The sequence below is a fragment of the Fusarium sambucinum genome, chromosome I, assembly GCF_050947815.1.
Source record: "Fusarium sambucinum isolate potato_lamoka chromosome I, whole genome shotgun sequence".
NCBI lineage: Eukaryota > Fungi > Ascomycota > Sordariomycetes > Hypocreales > Nectriaceae > Fusarium > Fusarium sambucinum.
The window spans coordinates 11207910-11234752 of record NC_139294.1 but is presented as its reverse complement, the minus strand read 5'-3'; the positions used below and the strand labels follow the sequence as shown (position 1 = coordinate 11234752).

Here is a 26843-nt window from a genome sequence, read left to right as displayed (position 1 = left end):
TTTGAAGAGGTTTTGAATCAAACCTCGACAGGTCTGCTGCAAACACTGCAGAGGCTGTTTAGATACCAAATCAAGACTAACAAGGGAGAATAGCTTTGCTCTCCTTATTCTTAAACCTGACTAGGTAGACGTCGGCTTGATCCGAGTCCACTCAAGCTCATCCTGAGTCTAGACCAAGGCTGGAAGCTCCCGAGAAGCATGGATCCACTGTACCTCCTCGCTGTACCCTTTTCGACTTCAGTCTTGCAGGTGTTATTCCCGGAATATACCTACCTATTACGTACCCAACTTGGTCGACTCCAGAATAGCCTCAAGTTCTAGAACCACATCGTTGTAAACCTCCTGTCTGAACCCATCCTCATCCAACCCACGAGTCTCGGTACAGTCTATGCATCTCTGAACAACGGCTTGATACGCCGTGTTAATCAAAGCAACTCTCTCCAATAGTTTATGTGCCGCAATTGAATCTCGAATCCCACCGTTGTAGTCACCATAAATCGGCCTCTCGTCCGGAGATCGAAGTTGCTCGAAGGATTGCCCAAGGATTATCTCTAGAAGAAGAATCCCCAGTGCAAACAGCGTGGGGTTGTTCAACGAGGGGCATCCGGATGTAGTGGTGGTATTTGGAAGTGGGAGTGGACGTGCTGGAAAACTTCGTAGGAGAAAAGGGTAGTCGTATGAAAAGTTTTCGTCTCTTCGGAAGAAATGCACGTTTCTTCTTGTTAAAGCTTCTGGGAGCCATGGGGTTTTGCTTAACTGAAGAACACTTGATGCGATAGCCAGCGCAAGCCGAACTTTCTCAGCGAGAGAAATCAGCGGCTTGAGACCTCTTTTGCCCTCGAGGATGTCACTTAGAGTTACTATCGACCAGCCATCACTGTTAACTGTAGTTCCTAATGGATATATCTTGAAATGTCGACCGGCACACTCTGTATCGACGAGCTGACCGTAACAGACGGGCCGTGATTGTCTTGCATCTCTCAAAACCGTACAAAGATTGAGGGGCTGTTTTGATAAAGATTGCTTATCTCCATCACAGGTCTTAGAAGAAGCAGAATTTGCGGTGGGACAGCTCAATGAGGCTATGGCTGATTTGATATTGTGTGCTGGCGTTATCGAACTCGTGGTTGGTAGTCTTTGCCCGGTTCCAGATAGTGCTGTCTTGACACGTTTGGCCTGAGGATGTGATAAAAATGGCCAGGATCGTTTTGATGCATTTAGAATTATTGTTTTGATGTTCACTTCATCCCAAAATCGCTTTGTTGTTGAGCCTTCTACCATCTCAAAAGAGATGGCTATCTTGAACTGTGCATCTTTCAAAATTTTCTCGTCGCCAAAATCGCGTCCAATTTCGATCAAGCGCGACGAAAGCTCAAGACTAACGTCATGAGGATCAGTGCACAGGATACTGGAGCAGAGAGCTCGATAGATACTGGTCGATAAGTCTCGTAATATCTTGAAGAGCTTGCCACGAGACTGTTTTTTTCGACTGGGCTCAAGTCTGATGCTCAGCTTGGTCAAAGACTCGAGGTCGCTGATGCCTTTGGAAATAGTGACGATATCATCTTTGTACTCGTCTCTGTGGGCACGGTACAACAGCTTTCTGAATTCTCTAGTCATGCGACTCCTGTTGACCCATTCAACCTAGTCCATGTTAGCGACGGGTTGGTATGTATAATACAACGTATTACCTGGCCATCTTGAGATATTTGGACCCTCAATCGGCTCATGATAGCATTCAGCGCCTCTTGTATCTCGACGATGGTCTCCTCAAACGGATTGTATGCATCCCAAAGCCGCTGTCGGATCTTATCGTTCGTTTCAGAGACTCGCCATAACGGTCCGAATGGACTGAGAAGCATTGGCTCAATATCTTGCTGCGGTACAACGTCACTAATTAGAAGAGCGCAGACGTTGTAATATTTTGCCCGTTCCGTTTTCAGTTGACGATTGAGGCTCCTCAGCTCTGACGGTGTTTTGCCCCATTCGCGCATGAATTTGCAGTATGCTTCCAAAGCTGTGACGACCAAGGGGAGCGATCCCAGGACTATACCAGCCACTTCGAATCCAGACATGATAAGTTGTTTTGCTCAACGAAGCTCTCTGGGCCTGGTAACCAAGATCTCAGGAATGGAGAAGAATGTCAGGCTGCGGTGGTGTCTGTGATGTGGAGGACGAGTCTCACAGCCTGCATATCACGAGCCCAATGGACCCTTGTGAATAACCGCTGAGTTGCATACCCCTCTTTCAGCTCAAACCAACAGGAGCCTCATTTTCAAAAGCTTGTGCATTGTGTCTGCTTCTTACGATTAGCAGAGAACATCTGAAGCAAAACACAATACATCACTCCTCACAAGCTCACGACAAATGAACGAAGAACACAGCCCTGATCTTACAATTGTTTTATCACCAAAAGACCAAGTAAGGCAAGACAAATCTGATGATGGAGTACAATCAAAAACTAGGATCGATTGCGAGCCATGTTTCAAAGACCTTTGAGTCCTTCCGGGCCTTGGAAGACGCTCTTGCCGAAACGAACCGCTTCGATGGTTCTTCAGAAGGAGTCGCCCTGAAAAAACTGTTGCCTAAGGTCGGAAATGACTTCACTCGTTTTAAAATGTGGGTTGGTAATCAGAAGGCTCACCAAAATAGTCCTTCCTCTTTAGATCATCGACTCAGGGAAGCCCCTCATCTGCAACAACAGGTCATTTGTCTTCTCAAAGATATATGTGAATCCTTGCAGGATGCATCATCGAATGTTTTTGGGAGACCAGACCCTCAGGATCAAATTCAAGAAAAGGGACACGACCAAGACGATGACGCCTCTTCTATGGACTCAGCTCTAGACGAAGAATCCTATTTCTCTGACCCTGGTTCTGATTTCGACGGTGATGAGCCAACTACGGTTCTTTCAACTCTCTTACTAGACGTGGGGGAAGCCATTGATTGTCTTTTACGCCTCTCAGTAGCCATCGCTAATCCTGCACCTCACGAACATTTCCAAAAGCTTGACGCCGGGCTCTCTGAGGACATCTCTTTCTTCGAACCACACGATATTGACTATGTCCGGGACAAGTTCCCAAAAATCTCTCATGAGCTAGCAAATGTTTTAGGAAGATACATTACCCGACGACGCCAGTTCCTCAAATACCGGAGGACAGCGGTTTGGAAAAAGACGTTAGACTCATCATTTGACACCAATATATCTCGCAAAGGTGCTATTATCAACACAGTCGCTTATCCTTTGTCTGAAGAACAGTCCAGGACGGACGTTTCTTCTTTGTCTGAACAGTACAAGATGCTAGCCGAGTTTAACGATCGGAACAACGTTATTGATGAAGATATTCGATCGGATGCCGGTTTGTCGCAGACATCTTATGCTACCTCAGTTGGACGTACCTTGGAAGGGACAGACCAAGAGATGCATAAACCTGTACCTCCGCTAAGGGTACCCACGCGGCCGAGTGCTGCGGAAGATGGCATATTCGAGTGCCCATTCTGCTATAGGATGATCTCTGCCAAGACCAGAACAGCATGGAAGTGAGTTCAATGGTTCCTGAAGCCTCCAGTTCATCAATGGCTAATAGAATCTGATAGACGACACATTTTTGGAGATCTCCGTCCATACACTTGTGTCTTCTCTAATTGCACCAACTCGAACATAGACTTTGACCGTCTTCACAGTTGGCAGTTGCATGTTTCCAAATACCACTGGCGATCATGGTCATGCCCGTTCAAATGCCAGCAGTCATTGTCTTCTGCTGCAGAGCTTAGCAGCCACATCAAGGACCACCATTTGCCAACTGGAACCGAAGAGGAAATCAGACTAGTAACAACTCTTGGCGAAAAGCCTGCCTCAGAGGATACTTCCAGCACTTGCATTCTGTGCGGGCACCCTGTCGTAGGCTTGAAGAAATATGTCAAACATGTTGGTAGGCATCTCGAGCAGCTGGCCCTTTTTGCGCTTCCAAATTTGGAAATAGAGAATCCAAAGAGAGAAGCAGAGACCAGAGAGCAGAATAGTGTCAAACCTGGAACAGGCGCTAAGTATGTCTGTAAAATCTGCGGTAAAGATTTTCTAAGAATGTTCAATCTCAAGAGACATTGTCAGGTGAAGCATGAAGAGGGGGATGGGCATGATGTATTGGACCGTTTCTCAACAGGCCTATTCCCAATCCTTGAACCAAAGAAACAGCCAAGTACTGATTTGCCTATCGAGGAGGAGAACGAAAAAGAAGAAATTGTCTTCTACGGCCCCAGTAAAAACCCCGAGAACCCGCAAGGCCTGAGTGAGAAGGCCAAGGGCAAGTTTCCAGCCACACAGAAATATTGGATAGATACTCAGCTGCAGACTGAGACCCCCAATACAATACAGGACATGAAAGTGAGTCGAACGATGGATTCGGAGTCAGAACATGGGAAATTTCCTTATTACATTCCCTCGCCGAAAGGCGACATGTCCAGTATGGAGGGTCTCACAGAAGATTCTGAGAGAAAACACAATATGCTTAACCAGAATATATCTTCTAGTACAAACGATTTGGAAGAACCACTGTCGCCGTCTCTCGAATACCGTTTGGAGGACTCCGCAAACCAAATTATATGGAACTTAGAAAACGAAAACGAAAACTCTTGGTTTGGATTCGACAAAGATGAGTGGACTATGGATATTACAGGCCAAGCTCGTGGCGTGAGCCCAGGGAAAGCTCACCCATATCAACGACCTCTGCCTCCGTTCCCTTCACAGAATAAGGCTGCAGAAGTTGGTGGGGAAATGTTTGATACTACCTCTGAACGACAAAGAGACTCCGACCTACAGCTTCAATCCGAAGTTCATCCTCCCCAAGTGAAATTAACACCGATAACCAGACGATTGGCTGCTCCTTCAACGCGGAACCAGGCCTCTTATAACTGCGATGAGTGTCCAAAGGTATTTACGTCCCGTTATTCGCTGTGATACCAGTACTGACCTCTCCAAGACTTTCAACAGGGAAGAACATTTGAGGTTGGTCATCAGCTATGCAGCTCTGTATACGTATTGCTAAACTGAAGGACATAGACGCCATAAGCTCAGCCATTCGCCTCCAGACTTGTTCTGCCCTGTTCCAGAATGCAACAAGGCATTCCATCGTCAAGACCTGTTGGATCGCCATATTTCAAGGCAGTATGTTATCATGTATTACAAAGGACTAGCCTAACAACATATAGCACTCAGGATCAAAGATTGGGACTTGGGCCTAGCGATATGTTGTCGCCTTTGGTTGCGACAAGTAGCATACCTCAGCGAATGCCGCCTGACAATCCGGTATTTGGCACAGCTATTACTTCAGTACAACCCGAACCTTCATTACCTAAGATTCCGGCATTCGGCGCATATATGGGAATACCGCCTATGAATGCGGTTTATGGTAGCACCGCTTTAACTTCAGTAGAGCCCAACCCCCCATTACCGTCATTCGCTACAGATATTAGTCTAGCACAGCCCGGATCCTCACTACCTGGGATTCCCCCAACACGAGATGAAAGGGAACATGGTCTTGGCACTCTTACCTGCCCTAACTGTTTTACCCCGGTAACGGCCCTGTCGTGGGAACCAGACGGCCAGTGGCTTTGCAAAGGTTGTGAAGCCAACCTCAATGCAAAATCGAATGCCGATGATCAAGCCGACGGAGGCTCTGCTAGCCAAATGGCAGAGAATAGTCTTACTCCCCCTTATGAGAAATGAGAATAATTAGCATTAATTTATAGTCAAATAAACACCAGCTGTTCGTTGGATCCGCTTTATTATTCGAGCGTGCTATTTCTCTCACAGCATACTGCAAATCGTGTTGAGTCGAAGGTTAATTTTCACTAATATAAAGGGACAAGGTTACACAAACAAACACCACAAGTATATAACCAAAAAGTCAACTTTCCATTACCAAGCCCTATGCCAGTGGTATAAAACGCTATTCATGACAACAAATCATACAAAATCAATCCTTTCCCATGCCTCATTCATCATTGCTCCATTGCCACGCCTCCTGAATAGCCTTCCAGTACTTCTCAGGGTGCTCACGCATGTGTCCAACATGGTTTGTACCATCAAAAAGTTCCTGCCTTGTCTCATATCCTCTCTGCTGTGATTCGGCAATATAACCCTCGATATCCATATGAGAAATGATTTCATCTTCCTTGCTGTAAAGGTACAGTCTCTTGGAATCCAACGTCTCATAGGTAGTATCATCAACAGTACGAAGGGCAAAGGCACCAGAAGGTTCGCTGCCAATCAACTTTTTGAAAAGAACATCCAGGGTCAAAACAAAGCCCCAGATACCCTTTGTAACAACAAAAGGCCAGGGGAAGAACTTTGCAGTACCGATGGCCATCGCATGAGACCACTTTCCAAGTCTTTCCCATGACCAGAACGGATTTCCAGGTGTTGAATCTAGAACCAAAAGCTGATGAGGTAGCGTTCTACCCAGTTTATCCGCAAAAGCCTTGAGAGTGGTGGCATAGCTGATAGCACCAGTGTTGGACATGCTGTGAACAAGAATAGGCGCAGTCTTTTCATCGAGAAGACCATTCAGGTTATCAATGACAACCTGCATAGCGCGCATTCGCGTCTCGAGACCTGTAAACATGGCATCGGAGATGGGACTCAAGATAATAATTTGCTTGGAGTGAGGGAATAAAGCGCGATAGCCATCTGCGTATTTTCCGACATGTCGTGCTTGACCATCACCCCAGCCGTAGATAAGAATAGCAGCTGGATGACCGGCAGGTGTTTGTTCTGGTGAATCTTCGGTGACGAGGATGTTGGCGTTGAGGGCTTTGAAGCCAGCAAGCTGAGGAAGTTTTTTGGCCGACATTTTGAATAAAGTTTTATGTGTATAAGCTGAGAAGTGGGAATAAAATAATGAGTAGCTGACACAAAGGTTTTATAGAAAATAAAAAAAAGACACTAGTTGATGATTGAACACGTCTATTGCTGACGTTGTACAATATAATAGGAGATTGATTACATATTATGTTGGGGCGCTGCAAAAAAAAAAAGAGAAAAGTCCGTCGGAGAATGTTTGGACGGGTTCGGACGAATTACTCGTTTGGGATCCGCTCTCACCAAAAAAGCTTTGGTCTAGAGAATGGATAACCCAACAATATTGACATGCCGAGGTATGACTTTAATTGTCTAAGGAATCCGACTAGAAATCGTAAGATCGAATGATGTTTAATGGAGACGTGAGGCTCTTTTGAATACGACGTTGAGTTTAATTGATTTGAGAAGTCAAAATTAACGTCGGTTCATGTGGAGACATCTTTAGAGGAGTCGGAGAATTGGAGATGATTTTGACACGGATAAAATGGACCTTGCCGTGTGTTAGACTAATGTCCGTCTTATTCCAGTTTTGGTGTGTATTATCTTACTCAGATGTTGCTTACTCTACGGACTACTGTGGCAGATGTCATCCTATGATAGGTACAGAAGAGGGGAAGGGCAGCAGGATTCTACTAAACATGCCAGTGTGGACGAGAAACTCGATATTACTATCTGTCATTAGATGCACTGGATTGGGAAATCGATATCACAAGGCACGGTCTTATGGTTGAGTTGACATTATATTCATTAAAGTCCAATTCCAATGCTCAGAGTGGCGTCGAGTAAAACATGACTACTCCAATATTCCCACATCTATCCAATTATATCCCAAAATACTAAACAACAATCAAAAGGCTTTTAAAATGTAGACTTGATCTTCCATCCAACACGATGAACTCTCGCAGCAAGAATAAATGTAGTGCCAACAAGACAAAACACTCCTGCAAAAACCTTTGTTCCAACCCAACCATTGGGTCTCTCCAGAATAGCGCCACTGATGGGGTTGGTAGTCAATCCACCGATGGATGACACAAAAAACACAATACCAGTTCGGAAACCAATCTCTTGCATAGGTGAAATCTGAGCGACAAGAGGTGCAATGAGAGAAACGTATGCGCCAGAACTGAAACCGAAAAGGGCGGCAAAAGCGATGAGACCGTCTTGTGTGTTGCATGGAATCCAAAGAGCCAAGATCCAAATCGCGGACAAATAACAAACAACGATGAAAATGTTGTAACGACCAATCTTGTCACCGAGAATTCCCGAAATGATGCGTCCAAACAGACTCGCAGCGTTGAGGATGGGAATCAAGTAATGAGCGAAGTCGGGATTCACACCAGCTTGAAGCGCTTGAACGGGCAAGTAATCGATAGGAATAAACATGCCGAAGGTGAAAAAGAAGAATCCAAGAGTACAGAAAATAAACTCTGGTTCGCGGAAAGGTTTGGCCATCTGTGCGCGGGTGACCTTTTGAGGACGAGGTGGTGGGAAAGACTTGACGGTTAGGTTGGCGATGGTAAGGAGGAATAGAATAATAAAAGCGCAGATTCGCATGGACCAGCCGAAACCGACTTGCTTGATAAGACGGTTGACCATGATGGGGAAGATGACGCCGCCGATGCTTGAGCCGGTGGAGAGGAGACCGAAGGCGGCTCCTCGCTTTGAGTCGAACCATCCGTGGATGACAGAGAGAGCTGATGATGTTAGTTGAGTTTAAGAGAGAATGTAGATGTGACTTACCTGGTTGAAAGATGGCAGAGACACCGATAGCAGAGCATACACCCTGTGCAAGAAGAATCTGGTAGTACTCTGTACTAATAGAAGCCATCATGATACCAAACACATGCATGAAACTTCCAACAAGGATAAGCCATCTGGGACCATAACTATCATAAAGTTTTCCAATAATAGGGCCCATGCCCATGATGAAAAAGATCTGTAGCGAAGGGATCCACGCGATGGTACTTGGAGAGTAATCCTTCAAGAGATCGTTCTGATAATATTCCTGGAATGCTCCGACACCTAATAAAGTTAGTTAATCGAGTTACACCGCAGAAGACATAAAAACATACTGTTGATCCAGCCAAAACTGCAAAATGATGTACACCAAGCCCCTAGCACAACTAACCAAGCTGTGAGACCACCATCAGGTGCGCCACTACCGGCCACTGGTTTCACAGGCTGCTGTGCAATACCATCTTCAAGATCCGACTTTTCATTGATATATCCTTGACCCTGAAGGGTTAGTTCCGATTGGTGAGGTGACTGTTGTACTGCTGCCATGTTGTTGTAGAGTAAGATGTAACAATGAGGCTCAAACTAAAAAGAAACAGTATCCAGGATGATGGTGACTATATAAGCTCTAAATAAAAAAGACCCTTACGATCAACTTAGTATATCGGGTCATCATGCCGGTCCTTTTGCAATTATTAATCTCGCGTCGCGTAGAAAGGATTCTGTTTGATGTTTGTTGTGACATTGTGATTGGCTGCTTCGGTCTCGGCAGATATTGCGGCGCCGAAACCGACGCTAAATAAATGATAAGACCGCATCATTCATTCAATACACCGAGACTTTACACTCGGGTCCGGCCTTACAAAAACACAAAGACCGACCGAGATATTATCAATCAATCAATCAACCAATTCACCGGTTTCATGCAGGATCGCCTAGCAAATTGATCTGATACTCGGCGATACGAAAAAACATGTCATCTCGGCCTAACCGTCGCATTGAACGGTCTTGTGCTGTGTGTCATCGCCGAAAAGTTCGCTGTGACAAGAAATCACCGTGTTCGCAATGTATTCGGAGCAAGTTTGAGTGTTCTTATCCGTCTTCTATTACACCGCCTGTGAGAAGGGCTAGGAAGACGACGATTAATGATGTTGCGAGTCGGATTTCGCAGATGGAAAAGACTATTGAGGCGTTTCGGGCACAACAGGATACTGCTTCGCCGCAGTCTACAACACCTTCTGTCGCGTCAACAAATACCCCTGTCATTTCTGGAAGTACGACTGCTAGTGATGCATTTTCGAATCAGGCTGTTCCAGGACGTCGAGAGGGTCTTTTGTTGAACAAAGGAAAATACAGTCATTATGTTAATGAAGTTCTTCTTTCACGAGTTATTGAACAGGTATGTATGCTGATACCCACTTTCACATCTCAACTAACACATATCCAGGAAGATGATGTACGAACAGCCTTGGCAACGCCAAGAGACGAACTTCCCCAAGATGTCAACTCTTCTCCCTTCAACCCCATGGCCCTTCTATCTCCCAGCTTCTCAACCGAATCACTTGCAAGCCATCATCCTCCCAGAAAGACAGCTATCCGTTTATGGAAGATCTTTGTCGATAGTGTCGATGTTTGTACCAAAGTCAGTCATCTTCCCACTTCGGAAACAATACTCTACACGGTGACGAGAGACCCTACAAAAGCGTCGATTGAAAACTTGACCTTTTGTTTTGCTATTTATTATGCTTCTGTCACGGCTTCAACTCCTGAAGATGTACTCAACGATACGGGTGAGGATAGAAAGCTAGCGCTTCAGCGGTACAAGGTTTGTCTGGAACAATCACTGGCCCAAGCAGATTTTCTCAACAATCCTACCATCACTTTATTACAAGCTCTTGCAATATACACAGTAAGTTTACTCAATTAAAATCAAAGAAGACTACTGACATCGTCTAGGCAGCCATGCGCGTTCACAACATTAATTCTGGTCGAGCAGTATGGATCATGAACGGTCTCGCCCTTCGAGCAGCACAATCCATCGGTCTTCACAGAGACGGCACCAAACTAGGCCTATCACCCTTCGAATCAGAAATCCGTCGTAGAGTATGGTGGCACTTGCTCGAACGAGACGGTCGAGGCGCCGAAGACTACGGTCTTCAATACGCAGGCTCCAGTCACATGTACAGCGTCGAACTACCACGGAATCTACACGACAGTGATATTTTTCCCGACATGAAAGAACTTCCTCCCTCAAGACCAGATTTCACACGGATGACTCTTCCTTTATGCAACTGTCAGGCCTCGCGCGCTTGGGCTCAACTATTTCAAATGAGTTGTTCGCCAGAAGGTTTACCGAGTGAAGAAGTAAGAAGACAAGTCATACAAGAAACAATGGATAAAGTCGAAGGGATTCTTCAAAGCTGTAACCCTATTATTCCCGAACAACGAATGCAGTTGCGGATTTCACGTTTAATCCTCCGCAAAGTCGACATCGTTTCTCGTCGCCAATGGCAAACTCTCCGCCAACCCGACGACAACGAATGTCTCGCCACAGAAGCCGACGTCTCTGAAGCAGTCGATCTTCTCGAACTAGCCAATGACATGTGGCGTGACGAAGACATGGTTGCTTACCGATGGATAGCCAGAGCGTTTCCACAATATCACATGATGTTGTATATTTTACGACACTTGTGTATAAAGCCAGGAGGACCGCTTGCGAGTAGGGCTTTTGCGGCGGTTGATATGCATTTGGAGAGTTTTAGACAGAGTGGGAGTGGGCCGTTGAATGGGTTGAAGTGGACTGTTCTTACGACGCTGAGGGATAGGGCTTTGATGAGGGTTGAGAGGGAGAGGGAGGTTGAACAGGTTGAGGGTGGGGGGTTGCAGGATGGGGATCTTGCTATGTTGGATTGGACGACGATATTGGAGGAGTTTCAGATGGATGGGGAAGACTTTTCGCTGATTTTCTGATAAACAGTATGGCTACACAACAAATACCTATGGCAAGACCAGAAACGACGAACAACTCTGGGCCAGGTTGACATCTCCGACGACTGCACCCCGACTACACGCCTTCTATCAATTGGTCGTTCCATCTGACCTCACACCAGAACAGTGACGGTGGGCATCGGTTCGAATTCTTGGGGTCCTCTAGAGTATGCATCGTGGCATACTCAAATAGTGTCTCGTCTTCTTTGGAACCTAGGGCCGACTGTCACATCAGTACTGAGTCGTTGTACTTCGAACTGGGAGCCTTACAGTTTGTCCAGCGAAGGTGGTGCTGCTGCCAGAGAGAGACAAGTGCCACGATAAGCTGCAAGATGCCGAATATGATCGTGACGGTGACTTCCGGGGATGTGATTGGTTCACTCATGGTACGAGGCTTGGAAAGGTCCTTTTATTGTTGCAAGATAACAGTATATATTTTGAATGGGAAGCTTGAAGAAAAAGGGATGTGTGCTTGTGAAATTTCATATCACTAAACTGGATTCTATAGCCCTTTTTATCATCACTTGGCTTCCATGGTCTTGTCAAATAAGTCACTTTTTCTCAACCCTCGAACGTAAGTATAGTGCACTCGCGGTGGATGCTTTATGTGACATGCACAGCCAAAATATGACATGCACAGCCGCATAGGGAAATCTATGTCACCGACTTACCGCGTGGCAACCCACGTAATCCTACTGGTTAAAAAATGCGTCTTGCGTCGACATAAAGCGGGGAGCTCTTAAACAAGCGAATGGAAATGGATGGGAAGGGGAAGGATGGTGGCGACCGAGATAATAAACAAGGATAATAGAGATGTAGTCGCTAGGTCGATCTATATGTACAAATCTTGTCCACTCGGTAGCAACTTTTATAGACCAGTGTACTTAGAGATCCTCTTTGTTTATTCCTCTGAAAAGACATAATGCACAATACTCGTTTCACAGAGCAGTCCTTTATTATTGAAGGCCGAATGTTAAGCCTTACCAAAACCGACCGTTAAACAGCCAGAAACGAAGTTTCTCAGACTTGATTTTCAGCTAGATGTGTAAGATTTTTTATTGTTTCCAAGAGAGCAATGATCTAATCCCTCTAAATTACTTTCGACCCTCCTCCAACAGCTTTCCGGTTCTTTCAAAGTTCTGCTGATACACACGTAGAGTATATGAACTCCAGAACATCTCAGCATTCTCAAGAGTGTTTAGTTTCTCTCTAAGTCTGTGGTCAACTTGATATTAGTACCTAATTAACTTTTTTCAGAATTGGAAGCCTTACGATTTGCCCCTCGAATGTAGTGCTGATGCCAAAGAGTGATGGCGGTCATGGCGAGCTGCAAGATGCCGAATACAATGGCAACGACGACGTTGGGGGTTATGTTTGCTTGATTCATGATGCAAGACTCGGAAAGGTTTGCTCTTGTCTTAGCTCAATATATATCAGAATAGATTTAAGATGTGAACATTGAGGAGAAAGAAGTTTGTGGTTATAAGTTCTTAGATTCATCAGTGAACTCGGTTCTACAGCCTGTTTTATAACTTAGTTCTTACCGCGCGAGCAGTCAACGGCGGCCCCACGACTGATGCAAAACTACTATTTTTTAACACGAGTCAAGGATGTAAGATTGTCTGTATACACAATCGGTGCAAAACTACTATTTTCCCAGGCGTATCAAGGATGTAAGAGCGGAAGGCATCGCTTGTATGCAGGTCGCACCCTGACATACTTGACTCGTTATAAAAAACAGTAGTTTTGTCAGGGGTCGAAGAGATGATATACGTAAGCCGTGATTAACAATACCGACCTCGTCCAAAAGGGCAAGCATTACGTGCCAACAACACGCTGAGTGATTGGGCGACGGCCAGCTGGTGTGGCGTCTGTGCATGTGCACTGCAGAATAGGAGTTATGTCTCTCATTTTTCTATTGGTCGTGGTAGAATAGTACTTTTGCGAAACAATGACGGTCAAGGCTGAGCAGCTGAGCTCTCTCTGGGGTGGGGTGGTCCTGTCGCCTTGCAGGACTCTTGCAGTATATTAACTGCCATCCTTTCTCCCAAACATCAACTGAAAATCAACAACTTTCTCATTTCTTCCAAAAGAGGCCCTCTATTTATCTTGATCAGGTGAATCGTCACTATGGACCCCTGGTATTTTCCAGGCTATACTATGCCGCCGCCTTCCAATCAACAACCACAAGCTTACACATACGGAAACACACCAACTCTTGACACCCATGTCATCAATGAGTCGGCTCTACAAGGTGTCCCACCAGTCCAGCCTACAGCAGGACAGCCTGGAGCATTTTATCTACCCAACCCACCCCAGGAACCTCTCGTCACTATGCATCAAAACACAGTTCCACTCAGTGATGCTGAGTTGACAGAAACTCCTATGGGTCCTCCACCCAAACGTCGGAAGAGGAAAGCTCCAACAATACGTGCCAAAGAATGGGAGCCTTACAAAGCTCGAATTCTGGACCTTCACGATGAGCAGAAGTTTTCTTTACCCAAGGTCAAAACTATGATAGAAGAAGAATTTGGTTTCACTGCTGAGTATGTTCCTTCCGGAATGTCTCCCTACAACGGACATGTATTGACTAATCACTGTCAAGATTGCGGCAATATCGAACCCGCATAACTCAGTGGGGTAAAGACAAAAACGTCAAACCACAAGAGATGTCGGCAATCGTCAGGAAACGGCAGCAGAGAAAGCTTGTTGAGATCGACAAAAGGGAACAGAGCTTCACTGTTAGAGGCCGAAATGTTGAGCCTCACAAAATCGACCGCTGGATGTCCAGAAACGATGTTTCTCAGGCTTCGTTGTATGCTCCCAGCCCTGCAGCATGTAAGACAATCCCATGTAACCCATGCGCAGACGATTGAATCTGAAAGCTGACCTGAAATCTCAAGCCACTCCATCTGCAGTTGGTTGTCAAACCATCTCTGAGCGTGATTCCGTGGTTTCCAGTCCCGCGTATTCCATATCAAGTTTGAATTTCTCACCAAGAGACATAACGTCGATAGTCTCCAGTCCCGTTGCTCCTTCTCCGATGCCCTCGGTATGGGAAATATCCCATTCTCAAGACACTGCTTTTACTGGGCAGAGCCCTGCCCCCGCCAACCAACTTCTGGCAGCTCACTATTCAATATCCCACACAGCTATTTCAAACGTTATTTCCGACGAGCAACTGCCCCGACGTTATCGCCAAGAGGATGAAGAACTTATCAGAGAAGAATTGTCTTTGGCAGAGGACTCGCTTGGCATTGACCATTCTCATACACTCGGCCTCAGGATCCACTTGGGCTATGTTCTTCAATCACAAGGGAGATACAAGTCTGCAGAAGAGGCAGCCCGCAGAACGATTAGAGACTGCCAAAGACATAAAAACATGGCTGTTGATATGTTCGATGCAACCGAGCTTCTCAGCATCATTATGTACAGTCAAGGGTCATTGCATGAATCCCAGAAGCTACGAGAGTCGCTAGTTACGTCCAAGAAGGCCATCTTAGGAGAAGAACATCAATCCACCCTGGAAAGCATGGAAAGATTATCGTATTTATATATGAAAAGTGAGAAAGTTGAAGATGCCAAAGAACTCTGTGCGCGCATACTCGAGATACGCGAAAGGACACTGGGGGGGAGACATCATGATACGACGGAAACTATGATAATGCTATCAAGCATTCACGTTAAGCAAGAGCAGTGGGACGACGCTGAAAATCTTGCGTCGCAGGTATTTCAAATGCGAACGGAATCGTTTGGAAAGATGCACAAAGATATGATTGACGCCATGTATCATTTGGCATTTATATACGTGTTACAAGATCTGGATGAGGAGGCTGAGGAGCTATATGTGCAAGTAGTGGAGTATTCAATACTTCTATTTGGGAAAGATTCCCCAGAAACGCTAAATCATCAAGGTATTCTACCAATATTTTACAGAACTAAGGGACTATTGGATAAGGCCGAGGATTTGGAAGCACAGTTGATGGTGGCAAGGAAGAAACTATATGGCGAACAGCACCCTAGAACACTCGATTCTATGAGCTCGATGGTGGAGATATATATTCTTCAAAGACGGTTTGAAGAGGCTGAGGATTTGGGGATGCAGCTACTGGTGTCGATGAAAAGAGTGCTCGGCGAGCAGCACCCCGACACTCTTGAAGCGGTGGGCATGATGGAAAGGATACAAAGGGCTTAAGAGGAGTTGGCAAAGGCTGGAGGGGCCATGGAGTAAGAACCGGAGTTGGAGATGGATTGAAATATTTTAGCTCGGCATTACTATCACTTGGCAGTAACTACACCGGCATATTCTAATACCGATTTAATGGCCAGTATTAGTAATGATTCTAGATATGGGTAATCAATTTGTTGCCAGCAATGTGAACGGTGATACGTTGTCGATTTCAAAACGCACAACTCTATCGACCTCTCGCGGATGGACAGGGCCAAGGCTCGCAGTGAGCTTGTTATTGTTGGCACAGAAATAAACAAGCAAACAACGGGCCTCACGGCTGAAAAAAAAAATCTGCTGTATATAATTGAAATCTAAACAGCTGATGTGGTATGTTAAGCGTTTTGTAATGGATCAGCGCTAGCAGAGAAAGTTAGGAATCGCCCGAGATGCATTTGAAACCAATGCCGTGCTCCTTCTCGGCAGAATGACAGACAAATGTCAGGGTAGGCCATTCCATGGTTGGCAGGTAACGGAAACGTTGACCTCTAAATCTTAAGTTACAAAAATAAACGGGCCAGGGACTATGTGTCAAGTGTCATGAACTGGCCTACTAATTTTGGTTGTTATGCTTTCAACGGTCGACATTTCTAGTCCCCTGAGGCATGGGTGGCATCAACCAATCTTGTGTTGAGTGGTTCCCCATTGTTTTGGCCCGGACCCGGACCTGCCTTGATTGACAGCCAGCCTAGAACCACCTCCACCTTCTGCATCTCATCTCCATCCATACCAAACCATTCTAAACCAAACCAAATCAATACATCTTTAGCTTGCATCATCTTCAATCATTCGTTCCTCCATTGTTTTCATCCTTGCATTTCTGGTCTACATCGTCTCGCATCACGGCCACTGTTACAATCTCCTGTTACAAATCTTCAACAAAAACCGTACATTTCATCGTCATTACCTTATTTCGGGTCATCCATCTCGCATTTCCTTGTATTGCGACGCCATATCCGGTCCTTGTTCTTGTTTCGTGTTGCGCGTCCTGCTGTCACACTCGCCTGTCCTCCCACTCAACTTTTCGAACCGTTGAACCTCCACCATCCGCATCATCTTCCCTGACCGCTCCGACGACCCATATTGATCCTCTCTTTTCTTGGTGGACTTCTCCATCAACAGGGGCCCAAGGCCTTGCAAATCCAATGTCAAATAAAAACGAAAGCGCATCCTCCATGGATCCCTTTTCACCTGCACATCAACCCGACGAGGGGTACTCCGAGGACCCCCTAACACCCACCGTCAATCAAGAACTCTCGACTGCCCTCGCTACCCTACGATCCCCATCCGATCTAAGCACATGGCTTGTCGCAAACTCGTCTCTTCTACCCCTCCAAGTCAGGACAGGTACGTGGTGTTGACTGGGACTACAACATCGATGCTAACATGTATAGAACTGACCATGGCCCTGCTCGATAACCTACCTACGTCCGTCATCGCCGAGATCGTCCACCGTCTAAACCCGAGACTCTACATCGATTTCATCCAATATCTCCCCGCTGAGATCTGCCTCAAGATCCTGGGCTTTCTCGATCCCGTCTCCCTTGTCGGTGTCACGCAAACATGTCGCGCTTGGTACGAGTTAGCTCTGGACAGGAAGCTCTGGGAGCGCCTATACTACATGGAGGGGTGGAAGACCATCATGAGCGAGATCGAAGCCTGCGAAACCAAGGTCAACAATGGTCTGGAGTACTCGATTCGCCAACTTAACCGATTACAGTCGACACAAGACGCCCATCCTAACAAGATCCGCGCTGTTGTGAATCCCGACGAAGACCTCGAAATGACCGATCGCGACCGTACACCTGGGCCCAGCGAAGCTTTATCTGGTGGAAGCATGTTTGGAAGCCCTTCGTCATCATTTTCGTCAAGCAGACCCGCAATCGTACCAATGGGTGAGATGGATCTTGATGGATTGAACTCTAGGACACCGAGCTTGGATCGAACCTTGTCTTCGTCTTCCGACAGCAGGGGAAAGCGCAAGGAACCGAGCGGCGAACCCGAGTCTTCAGTATCTCCCATGTCTCTTGCCGACGCAGCCAACACTTTACCGCCATCGCCACTTTACATCTGGGATGTAAGCCGATCGCGATACCGTATCAACTGGCGATATCTATACTCAATGCGGCGCAAATTGGAAGCGAACTGGGAGCTTGGAAAATACAGCACCTTTCAATTCCCTCACCCCAATTTCCCCGAGGAAGGACATCAAGAGTGTGTCTATGCGTTGCAATTCGACAAAGACTATTTGGTGAGCGGCAGTCGAGATCAGACAATGCGCATATGGAATGTGCATACCCGCCGACTCGTCCGACCCCCGCTTACAGGACACATGGGCTCCGTTTTGTGTCTGCAGTTTGATGCCGACCCCGAAGAAGATCTGCTTGTCTCTGGAAGTAGCGACTCCAACGTTTTCATTTGGAAATTCTCCACGGGAGAGCTGGTGCAAAGATTGACCAGAGCTCATCATGAATCCGTTCTTAACGTGCGATTTGACAAGCGGATTTTAGTTACGTCTTCCAAGGACAAAACGATCAAAATCTTCAACAGGCGTCCTTTGAAGCATGGCGATCTCGGATACGGAAACGATATTGTTGCCCCAGTACCAACCAACCTGCGAAGGTACGGTTACGAGCCAGACTTGGCTCAGGAGCTTCCCATCAAGCCACCATTCACCATGATCGGCCGCCTGGATGGACATAGCGCTGCAGTCAATGCTATTCAGGTTCGCGACCGCACTATTGTTTCTGTCTCTGGTGATAGACACATCAAAGTTTGGAAGTGGCCGGAGCAAGTTTGCACCCAGACGATTCCGGCACACGACAAGGGAATTGCATGCGTTGAGTTTGATGGGCGCAGAATTGTGAGTGGCAGCAGTGACTGGGAAGTATGCATTTTTGATGCACCTACCGGTCTCAAGGTTGCCCAGCTGCGAGGACACGCACACCTGGTCCGTACTGTCCAGGCTGGTTTTGGTGATCTACCATACAGCACAGCCGAAGACGAAGCTGAGGCCAAGGCAGTGGACGCCGAATATTTCCGGGCTCTTGAAGCTGGCGAGATCGACCACAGCATGGATCGAAGACGTCGTAGGGACCGTCGAGCGAATGCTGGTAGCTCACGACCTGAGGACGTACAGGCGTTCGGTGCCAAGGTACCTCCTGGAGGTGGTGGTGGTAGGAAGTACGGCCGCATAGTATCTGGTTCTTACGATCAGAGCATCATCATTTGGAGACGCGACAAGGAAGGCGTGTGGAAACCCGCACACCATCTTAGACAGGAGGAGGCTGCTGCTGCTGCTCAACGCGAAGCCGCTGCCGCATTGTCGAGCGCAACATCGAACGTCGCGATAGCTGCATCATTGGCAAGTAGGTCGTCGCATGCGTCTACCATTGTTCCGCGCTCTCCACCTACAAACGGCACACCACTGGGACCGTCGATGCTACGTGATCATCATGGAGATACTCATCGAACAGCGACTTCATACGAAGTGCTCATCGACCAAACCGTGCCACTTGGTCCAATTTCACTGCAACAAGTACTTTCGAAGTACCCGATTGCGCTAGTTCATCACTCTTACTTGCAGTCTGCCATCGAACGAGAGACTTCGCCTTTGGTTCGAGCACAACTAAGAGGAGTAGTCACAGATGCTCTGGCCAATCTTCACACCCGCCAAGCGCCCTTGCGACACCAGTCGAGTTCTAGCAGCTCTCAACAAACTTCCACCGACAGCGGTCGCACCAATCCGAGATCAAGTATCGGGGTACCTCATCCTGCCGCTATGCCCAACCCTACCATCGTGCCAGGCGCTCACGGAGCTGTGCAACCACCGGCCACGGCTAATGCCAACGGACAAGGCGCGCCACCTGGACAGCCGGGTCAAGCACAGAATGCAGCTGCTGGTCATCATCCACACATCGCTGCAGCCGAAAACACCTCGGCGCGAGTCTTTAAGCTTCAATTTGATGCGCACAAGATCATTTGCTGCAGCCAAACTCCAACAATCGTCGGATGGGATTTCTGTAACAAGGACCCAGCGTTGGAACAGGCTGTTAGGTTCTTTGCAACTGTGGACTAGATGTGCAGGGCATGTTTCACCGAAGGCATCATTTCAAGCGAGGGAGTTGGCGGGTTATGACGAGATTGGGTCATATGTATCAAGGAATTCGAAAAGCGTCATCAGACATACAACTCGGTAACGAACATTATATACAATCACAATGGAAATAATTGAGGAAAACACCTGTTTCAAGAATGATGCTCTGATCTTTAAATTGTGGTGAAATGATATGCGTGAATGACCTTACTGACCCTTCCTAACCAACGCCTTGTCCCAAGAAACCGTGACAATCCATCAATCTGCCTATTAACCAGCAACTTGCTTCACCTTGTCCTCAGTCTGGGGCGGCTCGTCAACGAAATCAGGCACGACTTCATCTTGCAAGAAACCCGGCACAGCACCACCCATCTCATGCTCCATCTCAACCTCCATCCCCAAAGCCTCCAACTCAGCATCCAACTCGTCCTCCTCAACATCATCAGGAATATCATAACTCCTCGCCAAACTCTCCTGGATCTCATTCCCCACATCCATCAAATCCGCCATCTCATCCTGCAGCCGTTCAATCTTGTCAATATCAATCTTTCCATACTGCTTCTTGAGTTCCTTGTTTGTTGTCTTCATGGCGTCAACCTGTGTCATGACGTTCTTGAGGTTGTCTTGCATGTTGCTAGCTTGCTCCATGTTCCACACCTGACTCTCGAGTTTGTCTTTTTCGGCTTCGTACGCTTTGCGGCGCTGGAGGACTTTCAGCGCTTTTTGTTTCATCGCTTGTTTGCCGGGGCCGTCGCGCATGCGGGAGAGCTTTTCTTGGTATGCGCCTAGTTCGGCGTTGAGGGCTTTGAGTTTGGTGTCGAGAGAGGAGATGCGGGTGTCGAGGTTGTTTATGGCGCCGTTGAGGGTGGGTTTGGGGCCCGCAGGCTTGGAGCCGAAGAGGCGGTTCATTTTGGAGGTGCGTGGTTGTTGTGTCGATGGGTTGAGGATGTTGGGGGATATCGTGGTTGTGGTGTTGATGGTTAAAGGTCGAAATGTGGTGGCCTGGAGGGATGACGTTTCGCTGGGCACGCGGCTCAAAGGGTGGCGGGGCAAATGTGGTCCCGCAACCTGGGGTTTGAGACTTTCTGAGTAAAGTTGCTACCCTATACCATTAAGCTTTCAGGGTCTGATGACACGAGGATTAAGTTTTGGCCATTTATTGGAAGACAGCGTAAAGTTTTAAAATCTTAACGGTCATTCAGGATGTTCAAAATATAATTCTGACTTTACGTTGAAAAAGTCTAAAGAAGCGGCCTTGTTCTTGAATATTTTGTGGTTTCTCCTGAACCCCAAACCTAAAACCGATATTATCGACTATAAAAGTACCACGAGACCTGCACAGTAGCTGTGAACTACGTCTTCCTCATTGAGCGCAGCCCAAAATGGATTGCTAAAATAATAAAATATTGCACATAAAACCCGGAAATATCTGTTTCATTATGTGATCTACTTTTTTCTGACATTCATTCTGTTCAATGTTTGCTGTCGCAACTGGCGCATTTCTGACCCCAAAGTAAACAAACTTCCATTGTGAGCGTTGAGACCCTGACCCGGTCTAGTGTAGCCGCTGCCGTTGGTTCCCGCACCTGGTTCAGGGCTTTGATCACGAATGAACGCCATGATAAAATGTATTTGTGACACTTGAGATGAACATGTTGCTCTTTCGAAGACACAGCATATTGACTGGTATTGTTCTAGACACTTGGCTGCTCAATTGTTGTCTCAATAAAGGATAAGACTGGAATCGCACTAGAACAATGCTACCCAAGGTACCAACGTCATTCAGCTGAACCGATTGGCCTGTATCCGCCTGTCAACGTTTAAGACTCAGCCTCTGATCTACAAACACTACCGGGCTACGTCAATTGAACCCCAGCTTGTTAATGTTGCAGTATTGTGAAGATTCGTAGGCAGATACTCCGTACAAGAGAACAAACTCTGGAGAGACCAATAGACAATCGATAATAATTACAATAAAATCATCTTCATTTTAAAGACCCTCATACCCATGTCGCACTCCCTATTCATAGTTTAGCGCATGGATCACCTCAAACTTAGATAGAATTGTTCAAGAACATCGCGAGTATAGAGATACGCGTCACTACGCGAACAACAATCCCCGCAACGCGACCCCGTCTACCGTCACGTATTATGCCAAATTCACGCAAATTGATCGAGTAACTGCTCGTCGGCTGGCTGTCACTGCGAGCCAGCTGCCTGTTCATGGTGGATCCTTGCAACAATGGGAGCACGTGACAACGCCCACCAACGCGTTTGGCGCTAGTGGTAGGCGCCATCTCCAGCAGCCCACCAAATCCGTCCCGATCAAAACAAACTTTCCAACTTTACCTTTGCGCAACGACCACGACGAAAGACCAGAACGGTAAGATTTTCTCTCGCGATGCCGCAAAACCTTCTTCTCTCAAACCTCCAGCTAACTCAAGCTTTATTTTAGCTTCCAGCCTGCCTCGTTTTTTTTTTTCCGTTGTGAAACTCTCCCGCGACATTCGTCGCATCTTCCAGAAATGGAAGATATCCCCAAGTGGGATTTTGGGCAACAGCCCAAGGGAATGTGAGTTTTACCTCGTCTATTTCGACAGTGAATCATCCTCGAAGCATGCTGACCTATTTATTTCACAGAAATCCGGTCCCGGCGGATTTTATTCCCTTCTTCTCTACTACCGGGAACACTCGTGTCGACGCCGACAAAATGTAGGCTTCGCATAACCTTTGCAAGCTACCACCGATGCTAACGAAATAATAGTTCGCTGAGGTTTGACCTGGTTGCTCCAGCTCCTCGCACACAAGCTGCGGCTTGGGATCGTGTTCAAACACTTTCCACCGCAAATGGTAAGACTCGCTCGATCATGAAGCGAGTCCCCATTTGCAAGGAGCGAAGGCAACCATTCATGATCATTCCTCAGGTCAATTTTGTGCGCCCGAACACACGCGAGTCCATCGCGTTCGACGAACTTCTCCCTCGCAAGGTTCGACGAGGCTCCAAGTACGAGCCGATCTCTAGTGAGGCGGCCTACTCGGGCACCGCCATGAGCCATGCCTTCATGGTTAGCGAACTCATGGTCGCAACCAGTAAGTCTACAGTGAATCATTTGGGCACAACCATTTTCTAACGCTCACTAGCAAACGTCGCCAACAACTTCATGTACACGTCCTCCTGTACTTCCTACGAGGACCGACGAGCTGCTCGCAAGGGCATCTGCCAGATTACCCCCTTCAAGCGACGCGCCGATGTCCTCAACCACGAGCCCGACGTTCCTATCATACTTACTCCCACCGGAGGTAACAAGCTTGGCTTCTACTACAAGGTCCTCCCTATGATCAAGCGAGCCTACTCTCGTGGCATGAAGGAGGTTGATCTTGCTACTGCTTCTATGACCGCGCTCGGTTCTACCCTGCGACGAGGTCGCCGAAACCCTCGCCAGCCACTTGCTGCCTTTGGTGGTTCAGATCTTTCTGACATCATTGACGAATCCGAACCCGAAAGCCCTACCGTCGTTCGTGAGCCTGTCCTCAAGTTTGAGTCCCGTTCGCCCGCCAAGCGTATCGCTAGACTTACAAACCCATTCTCCAAGTCCACCCCTCGTGGCAACCGTCTTGCTCAAGGTTTTGTCAAGCTTGTTCCTGGTCTTTCTCGTGGAGGCTTCTCTACTCCCGTCAAGTCACGATCTTCTCCTGTCCCTCAAACTGCCAGCCCTGTCCATGACTACGCTGTTGCTTCCCTTCAGTACTCCCCCGCTGTATCTGATGACGAGGATGGTGCTTCTCCTTCCAAGGAAGGCTCACCTGAACTTGATGAAGACATGTCTTCTCCTCCTCGCAGCCCCGGTCGCACTTTCCGCGTTCCATCCGAGTTTGACTCTTCTTCTATTAATGGTGATGAGAGCACTCGAGGTCCTCCCTCTACCCCCAACAAGTCCCCTGTGAACTACTCTCGTCCGATCGGTCCCACTCCCTCTCGTTGGAACCGAGACGAGCCCTCTACCCCATTCACACCTGTGCCCCAGACTGCTACCGCTGCTACACCCGGCGAGACTGACAGCCCTATTGGCCTCTATGCTCTGCTTCCAGACACCCCCAAGGCCCCTACCTGCACCTACGAGACCCTCAGCGGTACTGACTCGATTGACTTTGGCGGTGCATCAGCTTTTGAAAGCTCTCTCTCTTGGATGAACACTGCTGCTCAAGCCACTGAACAAGCTCGTTCTCAGATTGTCAACCAATCTCGTCGTCGCCGAAGTGAGCCTCTTCTCATCAAGTCTGTCTTGAACCAAGCTCGTCGCCGATCAGCTTCTCCTCAAAAGCTCCGATTCAAGGCCGATGACACTTTCCAGGACGTTATTTCTATCGCGTCACTTTTTGATCTCCCTACTTCCGCTGACGATGACGATGTCGACGCTCCCATTAAGGACGCCACTATTATTAACGCGCCCGCTGAGGATGCCATCAATGTTGATGCTCCCGCCCAGGACACCACTATTGTTGATGCGCCCGTTGAGGACACCAATGTCGACGCTCCCATTGAGGACGCCACTATTGTTGATGCGCCTGTTGAAGATGTCACTATTGTTGATGGGCCCGTTGAGGATGCTTCCAATGATCATGTCGACGCCGATATCACTGAAGTAGCAATGGATGACCCTGAACCTGTTGCTCCTACAGATGATGACAACGTCGATGCTATGGATAGTGTCGAAGTCAACGACGCTGCCATCATCAACGAAGAACAAATGGAAGACGTTGCACCCATCGTCGCTCCCGTTGACAGCACTGATGCCGCCGACGTTGCTGTTACCGATCAGATGACAATAGAAGACCCTGCACCTATTGTTACCACTGGTAATGGAAACGCCCATGATGGCCAGTCCGCAACCAACGAGGAATCCATCGTCCAGATCGATGTGCGAGAGAACCCAGATATCTTTGGCGCTAACCCTTCATCTCCCCCCGCTCCCATTCAGAGCTTGTCTCGCATGGCCAACGATGCTTGCAATGGCCTCGCTAATGTCGTCGTCACCGAGGAGAATGGCAGACTCTTTGTCCGATTTAAGTTGTCGGCCGAGCACGCCCACATGTTCCCAGCTAGCCAGGGTTTCGAGGATAATGATCTCGTATTCTCTCCGTCTGCATTGGCATCCACCCCGAAGACCAAGAGCAACACTCATCAAGAGGATTCTGATCTTACATTCTCTCCATCTGCATTGGCATCCACCTCGAAGACCAGGAGCAACACTCATCAAGAGGACTCCGATCTCACATTTTCTCTGTCTCCATTGGCATCTACCCCGAATACCAAGAGCAACACTCACCCACTTGCATCTACGGTTCAGTCTAACTCTTCTCCTGTACCATTTGCCACCCCGGAATTGCCCCCGTATTACGATAATACACTGGTATTTGGATCGCCTCCTGTCGCTACTACTCCTCGACCTACATCTACCCAGCGTGTGACACGCCGCCAAAGCGCGATGACTCCTCTCAAGAGAGCTACCACCAATGCTATGGAAGCTGCGAATCGAACGCCTGCTCAGATTGCCAAGCCTAATCATGACACCCCTAAGTTCGCAAGCCCAGCTCCTGACGCTGACGAGACTCTCACTGTCTCTTGGCCAGACGTTCAAGAGACCCCTGCTCAATTGAGCCGTCGAACCCAGCTTGATTCTCCCCAAACACCGAAGTTCGACTCTACTATCAACACAAATGATGACACTACCATCATTTTCCCCTGGTCAGATGTCGAGGACAGCCCCTCTTCGAAGAGACGCGAGCTTGGTTCTACCATTCCTGCTGAGTCAAACACTCACGCTGAAATTGTTCCTGCTGAGGACAGCCCGAATCGGGAGTTTATGCGCAACTTCATCCAACAGACCCGACAGCCAACTACCACAGAGTCTGGCTCTCCCATCACTCCCACTGTGACCCGAAAGCCTCTCGGAGACAGAAGCCCTAACAGGGGTACTCCGCTGATGGCCAAGCGCAAGCACGAGGACGAGGATGAGGATGACGAGAAGCCTTCACCCAAGAAGGCCAAGGTCGAGGCCGCACCCAAGGGCAAGGCAGCCCGAGTGAAGTCAAACCTCACCATCGACATGGTCGACTTCCCCGAGACTCAGGACACAGAGTCGTCGGTTCCCACCCCCGCCGATACCGCCAACCCCCAGGGCGTATCCCCTCCCCGCCGGTCCTCGCGCATTCGAGCGACCGGTGGGCCCAAGTCTTCACTCCCCACCCCGATTAAGCTCTCGCGAGCCGGGGCCGGGCGTGCTTCCTTGACACGGAAGCCACGCTCGGAGGAGCAGGAGTTGGACCGCAAGACGCGGTCCAACACCAAGAAGAACATGGGTGACGCCGAGTCCCCGGCCGAGGTCCTGACTAGAATCAAGGACCAGGCCGAGGAGGACTCGGACGTCGGAGAGGGATCGGCCGGCGGGCGACGCGTGGGGTGGAAGGACCCCTTGGAGAAGATCCAGGGGTCAAGCCCCAAGAAGAAGGCGACCCAGGGCAAGACTGGGGTGACAAAGCCCAAGGCGACGCGGGCTGCCAAGGTGGCGGAGGGACCCAAGTCCCAACGCGTGACGCGATCTCGCGCACGCGGTGGGGCTTGATCCTCCGTGTCTTCGGACAACACCTTGGTGTCGTCCCAGGTCTTGCCTGGGGGTTAAGTTTTGGAAGGAAGGACACGGCGGCGCTGGGAGGGGTTCTCCCAGCGCCTTTAATCACGATTATATGAGCATGGCTCGGCGTTGGTGGTTGCCCAAGATACCACGGATTGTTTTTGGTCTTGTTTTTGCACCTGTTTTCGGAGGGCCGACGCAGGAAAGTCCTCGGGATGAGGCAATGAATGAATAAATGTTTGAGCCATACATACTGTGCCCTTTGTGATGTCTTGTCTTGTGATTGTCCATGTCGGCTAGACCTCA

General features: G+C 48.1%; 10 protein-coding genes across 10 annotated transcripts; 5 read left to right on the top strand and 5 right to left on the bottom strand.

The window, feature by feature from the left end:
* Positions 1–276: 276 nt before the first annotated feature.
* Positions 277–2075, bottom strand: FSST1_006366 (uncharacterized protein; the record flags this gene model as incomplete). Its single annotated transcript, XM_083232728.1, has 2 exons — positions 277–1644; positions 1692–2075. The coding sequence occupies 2 exons, from the start codon at positions 2073–2075 to the stop codon at positions 277–279; spliced, it is 1752 nt and encodes a 583-aa protein (XP_083089796.1).
* Positions 2076–2443: 368 nt separating this feature from the next.
* FSST1_006365 (C2H2-type zinc finger protein) lies at positions 2444–5725 on the top strand (the record flags this gene model as incomplete). The annotated part of the gene is made up of 5 exons (XM_083232727.1): positions 2444–3540; positions 3598–4930; positions 4980–5005; positions 5060–5164; positions 5209–5725. 5 exons carry the CDS (start codon positions 2444–2446, stop codon positions 5723–5725), a joined length of 3078 nt encoding a protein of 1025 aa, XP_083089795.1.
* A 268-nt stretch (positions 5726–5993) lies between these two features.
* Positions 5994–6851, bottom strand: FSST1_006364 (TMEM53 family protein; the record flags this gene model as incomplete). The annotated part of the gene is made up of 1 exon (XM_083232725.1): positions 5994–6851. The coding sequence occupies one exon, from the start codon at positions 6849–6851 to the stop codon at positions 5994–5996; it is 858 nt and encodes a 285-aa protein (XP_083089794.1).
* Positions 6852–7717: 866 nt separating this feature from the next.
* On the bottom strand, positions 7718–9142 carry FSST1_006363 (major facilitator superfamily domain-containing protein; the record flags this gene model as incomplete). Its single annotated transcript, XM_083232724.1, has 3 exons — positions 7718–8553; positions 8600–8881; positions 8932–9142. 3 exons carry the CDS (start codon positions 9140–9142, stop codon positions 7718–7720), a joined length of 1329 nt encoding a protein of 442 aa, XP_083089793.1.
* Positions 9143–9566: 424 nt separating this feature from the next.
* On the top strand, positions 9567–11563 carry FSST1_006362 (uncharacterized protein; the record flags this gene model as incomplete). The annotated part of the gene is made up of 3 exons (XM_083232723.1): positions 9567–9992; positions 10041–10502; positions 10550–11563. 3 exons carry the CDS (start codon positions 9567–9569, stop codon positions 11561–11563), a joined length of 1902 nt encoding a protein of 633 aa, XP_083089792.1.
* Positions 11564–11657: 94 nt separating this feature from the next.
* On the bottom strand, positions 11658–11966 carry FSST1_006361 (uncharacterized protein; the record flags this gene model as incomplete). Its single annotated transcript, XM_083232722.1, has 2 exons — positions 11658–11794; positions 11852–11966. 2 exons carry the CDS (start codon positions 11964–11966, stop codon positions 11658–11660), a joined length of 252 nt encoding a protein of 83 aa, XP_083089791.1.
* A 1745-nt stretch (positions 11967–13711) lies between these two features.
* FSST1_006360 (uncharacterized protein) lies at positions 13712–15776 on the top strand (the record flags this gene model as incomplete). Its single annotated transcript, XM_083232721.1, has 3 exons — positions 13712–14127; positions 14187–14419; positions 14485–15776. The coding sequence occupies 3 exons, from the start codon at positions 13712–13714 to the stop codon at positions 15774–15776; spliced, it is 1941 nt and encodes a 646-aa protein (XP_083089790.1).
* Positions 15777–16954: 1178 nt separating this feature from the next.
* Positions 16955–19887, top strand: FSST1_006359 (F-box/WD repeat-containing protein; the record flags this gene model as incomplete). The annotated part of the gene is made up of 2 exons (XM_083232720.1): positions 16955–17156; positions 17204–19887. 2 exons carry the CDS (start codon positions 16955–16957, stop codon positions 19885–19887), a joined length of 2886 nt encoding a protein of 961 aa, XP_083089789.1.
* Positions 19888–20175: 288 nt separating this feature from the next.
* Positions 20176–20814, bottom strand: FSST1_006358 (Snf7 family; the record flags this gene model as incomplete). The annotated part of the gene is made up of 1 exon (XM_083232719.1): positions 20176–20814. The coding sequence occupies one exon, from the start codon at positions 20812–20814 to the stop codon at positions 20176–20178; it is 639 nt and encodes a 212-aa protein (XP_083089788.1).
* A 1616-nt stretch (positions 20815–22430) lies between these two features.
* Positions 22431–26528, top strand: FSST1_006357 (uncharacterized protein; the record flags this gene model as incomplete). Its single annotated transcript, XM_083232718.1, has 4 exons — positions 22431–22477; positions 22546–22617; positions 22670–22995; positions 23047–26528. The coding sequence occupies 4 exons, from the start codon at positions 22431–22433 to the stop codon at positions 26526–26528; spliced, it is 3927 nt and encodes a 1308-aa protein (XP_083089787.1).
* Positions 26529–26843: the final 315 nt, after the last annotated feature.